This window comes from Branchiostoma lanceolatum, chromosome 6 (assembly GCF_035083965.1).
Source record: "Branchiostoma lanceolatum isolate klBraLanc5 chromosome 6, klBraLanc5.hap2, whole genome shotgun sequence".
Lineage (NCBI taxonomy): Eukaryota > Metazoa > Chordata > Leptocardii > Amphioxiformes > Branchiostomatidae > Branchiostoma > Branchiostoma lanceolatum.
The window spans coordinates 17,466,413-17,474,125 of record NC_089727.1 but is presented as its reverse complement, the minus strand read 5'-3'; the positions used below and the strand labels follow the sequence as shown (position 1 = coordinate 17,474,125).

General features: G+C 41.0%; 1 protein-coding gene across 1 annotated transcript; it reads right to left on the bottom strand.

The window, feature by feature from the left end:
• Positions 1-4,410: 4,410 nt before the first annotated feature.
• On the bottom strand, positions 4,411-7,219 carry LOC136437532 (uncharacterized). Its single transcript, XM_066432147.1, has 4 exons — positions 6,765-7,219; positions 6,614-6,664; positions 6,083-6,189; positions 4,411-5,798 (listed from the first exon to the last, which is right to left on the bottom strand). Exons 1-4 carry the CDS (start codon positions 6,779-6,781, stop codon positions 4,411-4,413), a joined length of 1,563 nt encoding a protein of 520 aa, XP_066288244.1. The 5' UTR covers positions 6,782-7,219.
• Between the last annotated feature and the right edge of the window lie 494 nt (positions 7,220-7,713).

The window sequence follows — 7,713 nt, the reverse complement described above, 5'->3', positions numbered from 1 at the left end:
ATATGATTTTACAAAGAAACAGTTTGAACACAATATGAACAAAATGACAGATAAGAGCTAAAACCTAGCAGATACCTTAAAATTTTTGAAAAAAAGACAAGCAAGCACAAAATTGCGTGACGTCCTTATCATGTCGTTAAACTCAAATATTCAAGAAAAACATATTAAATGAATGTTGTGACTTTTATATAACCCTGTATATGTAAAAAAATTACTGATGATGAGATTAATGAATCTCTTAAGACATGAAATATTCCAAAACATTTACAGAAGAGAAAAAACAAAAATTAAAAAAAACAACTAATCACAGAACATTAGTGTGAAGCAGCAGTTATAAATGTAAAAGATTGTAAACCTCACAAAACGCTGACGCAAACGATTCATCGGTTGTAAAAATTGACGACCCAAGTAAAGCACATGAGCACAGGGCTGAAAGGGTGGGGATGGAAAACTCTAGATAAGATCCGTCGCCAACTAATCTTTATAGTGTCTTCAAAGAGTCGCTACAACCAACCTTCGGTCGATAACAAGGAAAAAGTAATCAATAGCTGTTCTTATGCTGATATCAGGCGTCGGCTTGAGCAAAGTCTGCCTTGCATATCTTTCTGTTGATTAAGGCTTACATGTAGCGAACAATAGGTAGACTAATCTGTCTTTAGAAATGTTTATACAACAGACACTTTTTCTTGATTCGTTACATGTCTATGTCTAGCTCAGATTACGACTAGCAAACAGATATATATATATACTTGTAGTTATATGGAGATATAAAAGTACGGCTTGAAAACTTGTAATAGAGCGTGCATAGTGTGGCTCTCCAAGACATTCCTCTTAAGCGCCCGCGCGGCTTTTATGACACAAACATCGAAAAAACGGGGCGCTAAGGAATTATTTCTCATCAAGCGGAGGTTCGATTGCCTCTGGCTTGTTTATGTCATTTTTAGCGTTTTTATCAGGCCTTTTAATTTATCGTTTTCTTTATTGTTCGGCTGGCTGGCTGACGAAGAAAATCTTATAAGATGGTTAGAAAGCTTGTCAAAACTGCCTAAAAAGTTAAAGACATCCAAAAGGAGCAGGAGAAGAATCTCTTCTTGGAGAGTACAAAATTCTATACTAAAGCCACTGTGCGCACTATAGCACTAACTGGTCTAAAAACACTACAGAAAACAAGAAAACAGTAACAAATAAAAATCATTTTTTGATGTCGGCTTGCTGAAAGCCAGCCTTACATATTTTTTTGCAAATTATTCAACGCTACTAGTACGTGTACAAGTAGTACGGAATGTAAGGTCAAACAAACCTGTTTTTCGCAATATTTCTTCTGTAGATTCTTTCCTTAACAAGTCACCAGTTTCTGCTGGAAGCAGAATCCGGCAGTGTGAGTCTACCTCCTCGCCGTGTGTTGATGGCGGAACGACTCGCCAGTCTCATTAGCGTCTGGGTTCTGAGCAGACGTCACTAGGGGCATGCGCATAATGCGATTTGCGAGGTGACGCATACAGTAAACTCCAAGCAGATCCCCACGGTGCCAAAATCGTATAAGCTAGCCAGAGAAGCTCCAGTCAGCCAGACAAGCTCCAGCCAGGCACCGTCGGGATATACCACAAGACGCAACCGAACAAGGTTATTAACCTATTTTCAGTTTTCGAATTTGCCGATTAAAGAATTTCTTTCATCTTTATTGAAATACCCCCATCGATATACCCCGAAGTTATGCCCTTTAAAAAGGCACTTAACATGAATTTCCTCACTTCACTCAGGGGAAAATGAGTACCTAGCTTCGGTTAGGGACTTTCATCGGATAGGACGGTGCCTGCATGACTGGAGCTTCTCTGGCTGACCGGATCTTCTCTGGATGACTGGAGCTTCTCTGGCTAGATTATACGATTTTGGCACCGCGGAGATCTGCTTGGAGATAAGCATATTTTTCCTGTCCTTTTTTTAATATTAATGTTTCGGCTCAAAGAAACAATCAATGTTTACCAGAGGAAGAACAGGCCTTCGGCTTTTCTGTGGTACCAAATAAATCTTAGTTTTTGCAATATCTTTTTTGGAATGAGGCAGCTGAGTGATATGGCGCATTGTGTCTATTGGTGATAGAATATTTTGCAGAAATGTTTGCCGGTGTGTCTTTGGCTTAGGATTCTCATATACCAGTCAATAATGCTCGACTATTGGATAATTTGTTTCAGGTGAAAACGAACATATTTTTGTCATCTTGAAGGTTTATGTTATTTTGAATATGTTCAGACTGACTCACACAGAGAGATATTTAGACTGACAGACAGAGAGAGAGATATTTAGAGGGTAAGGAAAAACTGGTTGCTTTACTACATCCGCAATTTAATCAACAAAACAACGTAGAGTCGAAGTGCCAGGTCAATGGAGGTTTATATCTTGCACTGTCCCTGAGTGCTATAAATGTCTTCAACTACTACACGTCCTTCGTATTTTACCAATACAGGTGGTAAAGTTAACTTCTCCCACATCTCCCACGTCCCACGGGCTACCACATTCTTATTTCAATCCTATTTTGTGAAAGACAGCGTAGAAAAAATGCAAGGACATTTTGTCTATTTGTCTAACAACAGACACAATTTTTCATTCAATTTCCTAGAAGTTGGGTGTAAGTCTTTAAGACTGAGGGAGTCACTTTATGGGCTCACTGTGTGTTACAGCATCTTCTAAAACAACCTACCGGCTGATGAAATAACAATACTAATCTATTGTCGACAATACAATCCTTTTTTTTTGTTTCACTGAACGACCTGTCACACCTAACCTTTGCACATCTAGCTACAAGTGTTGTTTAAATGCATGCATGCGCCTTTAGCGCTTGGTAAGAACGAGTTTAACTCTACGATAGTTTTATGGATAACGAATTTTGAACACCCCAATTCTGGGTCGATAGCTCTGGAACTTGAAGGCATGTCTATTAGTATTTACAAAAAAAGTGTACATATAGAACGATATGTCTAGAAGATGAGGCGTTTAAAGCCATGGGTTACTATTACAATCATAATACACGAGGATATACCTTATCTAAACATATGTATACAGAAGCTTAAATACTTTTTATGTGTACAATGTGTCACAATATATGATCAATCTTAGGGCCACTGACTTTAAATTATTAGACTAAACCTAACCACGACATACTAGTGAAGTTTCATATCATATAAAGTGCTGCTCGTCTATTTTATTTCTTCAATAGTCCAAAACACACGTAGTAGAAACATAAAGGCAACGTAGGGTAATCCTAGTTGACTCTGTGGTACACACCTAGACTAACCGACCAATCAGATGGTGGAGTAACGCGCATGCTCAAAGCAGACCCCTCCTTCACGGAGGTAACAAGGGTTTGGTAGTTAGATTTGAAACAGAATGTGAATCTTTACGACTTACTTGCTAACTCCTTCATTTAAGCTACATTAAATACCAACTATAACAGACATATGCAACAAGTTTAAAGTAACCTGATCTTCGTCTGGATGTTACAGCAGTACAAGGGAAGATCATTTAATATCATACAGATCCCGGTGGTCATATGCAACTACTGAAGATAGTACGAATTACTCATCTGAGGTTCTTATCATCTGTTCCATTTGTTCCTTCAGTTCATAATAGCCAATGGCCTTTCTCCAATCACCAATGTCTCTCCAGGCTACGCACAAATTGTTAAGGAAGCTGGCGATTTTCGGATGTGCCGTGTTTTCACCACAGATACTCCGGCCCATCTGAAGTGACTGTTCATAATAGATGACCGCCTTCATGTGATCCCCAAGTTTACTCCATGCGTTAGCCAAGTTGTTTAGTGAGGTGGCGACGTCGGGATGTGCAGTGTCTTTACCATAGATACACCGCTCCATCTGTAGTGACTGTTTATAATAGCTGACCGCCTTCCTGTGATCCCCAAGTTCACTCAATGCGGTACCCAAGTTGTTTAGTGAGGCGGCGACGTCAGGATGTGCAGTGTCTTTACCATAGATACTTCGGCCCATCTGAAGTGACTGCTCATAATAGCTGATCACCTTTCTGTGATCCAAAAGGACGTTCCAGGCGGCGCCCAAGTTGTTAAGTGAGGCGCCGATGTCAGGATGTGCTGTGTCATCACCATAGATAAGCCGCCTCATCTGAAGTGCCTGTTCAAAATAGCTGACAGCCTTCCCGTGATCCCCAAGGTCGTTCCAGGCGGCACCCAAGTTGTTAAGTGCGGTGGCAATGTCAGGATGTGCAGTGTCCTCACCATAAATAAGCCGACTTATCTGTAATGACTGTTTGTAATAGCTGACAGCCTTTCTGTAATCCCCAAGGTTGCTCCAGGCGGTACCCAAGTTGTTAAGTGAGTAGGCGATGTCAGTATGATCAGAGTCTTTACCATAGATAATTCGCCTCATCTGTAGTGATTGTTCACAATAGCTGACAGCTCATGAGCTGCTTGGAATTTGAGACGTGAAACACCTTTTCTAATTCCTCCCCAATGTCCGTATCGGTAGACATTGACGATAAGACTGACATGTTTTCCACCTGACCACGATTGTTAATGTATGTCCGCAGCCTCAGTTCTGCTGAGATACTGACCAGCACCATCAATTGATGTGCATTCTCATTACTGACGACTCCATTGTTATTCAGCTCCTGAATAGTATCCCAGACTGTGGTGGGTTGTAACAAATTAAGTAGCGCCCAACAGGACACCGCAAGACTCGAAAATCGATAGATTTCTTTCTTTACATCCAGCAGACTGGCAGTGAGAGTCTGTGTTTGAAAGATTGGTGCATTATCAGTCATGTCAGTATTTGCCATTAACAAACAAGCTCTTTTGTCATTTTCTTGAAGTTGCTGAGTCCATAGATACCTGTACTCATCGACCAAGCCTTGTTCTCCGGTGATAAAAGATACATTTCCAAGGATGTTAGCAAGATGGTAGCCTTTCTTTAAATGGAACATAAGGTCGTCTTTCAGAATGCTTGTCATATTGCCTGGTGTGCGGATAAGCTCACTTGTTTCTGTGCTGGTTCTACCCCTGCCTAATGGTGTCTTGCATGCATGCGGCATGGCTCCATCGAACGCAAAACCGCGCGGTGTTACTGAGTCATAAAACCATTTGTCCAATGGGTTGTCTGAGTAAAAATCATTAAGAGACTTAATCCCCATGGCCGGGAGAATGGTCTCTCCCAGATTTATCACTTTGAGATGCAGATAATGAGTGAGGTTGCGGAAGTAGCGAACATTATTCTCGGTTTCCTTCTCTACCAAAATTGCGAATTCTAGATCAGAGTATGGGGTAACCAATCCTGTGGCTTGTGAACCCAAGCCTATCATAGCGTACTTACAGGGAGGGGAGCCCATTACCTCCATACATTCATCTACAAGGCCAGCTATGAACGTTTTACGCTGATGAACAAGTGTCTGCAACAGTGCTTTGATTGCGTCCACTCTCTTAATTTCCACTTCTGTTATCTTTGGGTCCTTGTCGTCAAGGCTATATGGATTTACCTCTTCTTCAATTCTTTTGATCTCTTTTTCTACATAGTCCCTATCAGCCTTCAACAACAATTTGTGTTTCTCTGTATCATCAATGTCTACCTTCTGTTCGATCTTCAAGACTTCCTTAACAAATGATTGAGTTATTTGCTGGATTTTATCCTCAATATCTTTTCTCCTTGATCTTACCAGTGCTGCATTACAGAGTGCTGCAGCCTTGGTGAAATCACCCCCGTCCTTTGACTGGATTCCTCTCTTCAGATAGACATCGCCCAACTTGTACAGGGGCTCTGCCTCTTTCTTGTGTTGACCTGTTACAAACATTCCAATTTAAATTAAAAGTCATGAATTGTAACCTTGTAATAAGATGTGTTTAATCCTTATTGATAGGTGAATGGTTGAAATGCAAACTTGTCTTTTGATTGTAACTAGAGCTCCACGACCTCATACCTTCGCCAAATGATTTTAACCGTTTCGACTGATGCCCATTCTTAAACTCGACCTTTATCACCGACACCTACCACACCAATCCACTCCACCATAGCAAAACAGAAAACATAACCTTCTGGTGAAGGTTATCATAATAAGATTTTACCTTTGACATGAACAGACTTGAGCGCAGCTGCAAAGCTTTCTTCTGCTTTGTCCAAGTCTCCATTCTGCAGGGCTTTTAAGCCATGTTGTAGCTGTTCTTCGTATATACTGGAAGAAACAATAGGATACCACATGTGTCTTTACAGCAATTATTAATCTTAGTCAGCAAATATGAACCAAGCAGTTTCGATCAAAAAAGAGTAAACAAATAATCATTTTCGGGTCCAAAATTTACATCTTAATATGGTTTCTACCCAACATAGTGGAACAACAGAGGAAACCGGGAAATACATCGGAAAGCAGAAAAAAACGCCTTTTCGCCGATATGATTGCATTTTTCGTTCTTGGCGGAATTGTAGCCCCTCGGTCCAAAGGTGTTGGCCTACATAGGAAATCGTAAAAGAAACTCCGGTCCGAGAGCCTTGTTGCAAGGCGTCAAGCTTCTATAGTTTGCGAACAAATGCTCAGAATTTACATCATTTTTCTTTCAAACAGTTTTTAAACTCTAAACAGAGAAACGGGGGATACTAACTTGTCATCGTCAACCCATGTGGCATTTTCATCTTTCTGCGGTTCTGGGGCACTGAAGATTAAAAAGAAAATGCATATATCATTCACTAGTCAATAAAAGTATACAGAAGAAGATCAAAATCATAAAGTACTATAGCCTTCCATATACCTACATGTGTGTACGGCGCATTCCACCATTGATGACGTCACTTGAGGATACAGTTGAGAAAGCAGAGAAGTTGTCCTTCCTACCTGTCAGGTGATGTTGTCGTTGCTTACGTGTTGACCTCTACGAGAACCAATAGGAAGCCATAAATGATTAACACGTGGGCAATCACATAAGTCAACACAGAATTAGGCTTTGACGAACGGTCAAAGTTTGAGGGCCTGACGTGACTTTAAGAAGGCCAACGCAAAAATATATGCCGTAAATGTGGTTGTTGTTTGAATCCGTGTACGTTCAAGGCGCTATATCTTTCCGGGTAAACAGTAGCAGTATGCATTAAGTATACACAACAGTGCTCAGTAACAAATAATAAAGATCTTAGCACTAAGCCTTCTGCAGGACATCTCCATCCCAAGAGATTTTGATTAGAAACATTGCATTTCATTGTTGTTGAATGATTTTCTACTGTCAAATTTCTGCATAGTTCACTCACCTTCATGTTTGCTGTGATGATGTCTTGTCTAATTTTAGCGGTGTGCAGTAAGCGGTGGACAATGACAACTGTTCCCTGAACGTTTTGATACCGCGCCAGTGCAGTGTTGTACAGAGCAGTAGCTCTGGTCAAGTCTCTAGTGTCTCTATTTTGTTGTCCTCTGCTCAGGTACACGTCACCGAGACTTTTGATCGCTTCTGTTTCTAACATGTTGTTCTCATTTACTATCCCGTCTACCATCAACTGTGCGTATCCAACCAACACAGAGTCTGTGTTACAACTGGCAGCCCGTCTCTTGTCCAGGTCTTGAAACTTCCCTGCCACCTTTGCAGGTGTAGTCGCCTTGTCTTCAGTTGACTGTTCCTTGCCCTGTGACCCTTTGGACGACACCCCTTGTAAAAGCCTCTCCGTGTATTCGTATCGGTGTTCTATGCCTTCTCTCTGATCCTTATTTTGACAGCGG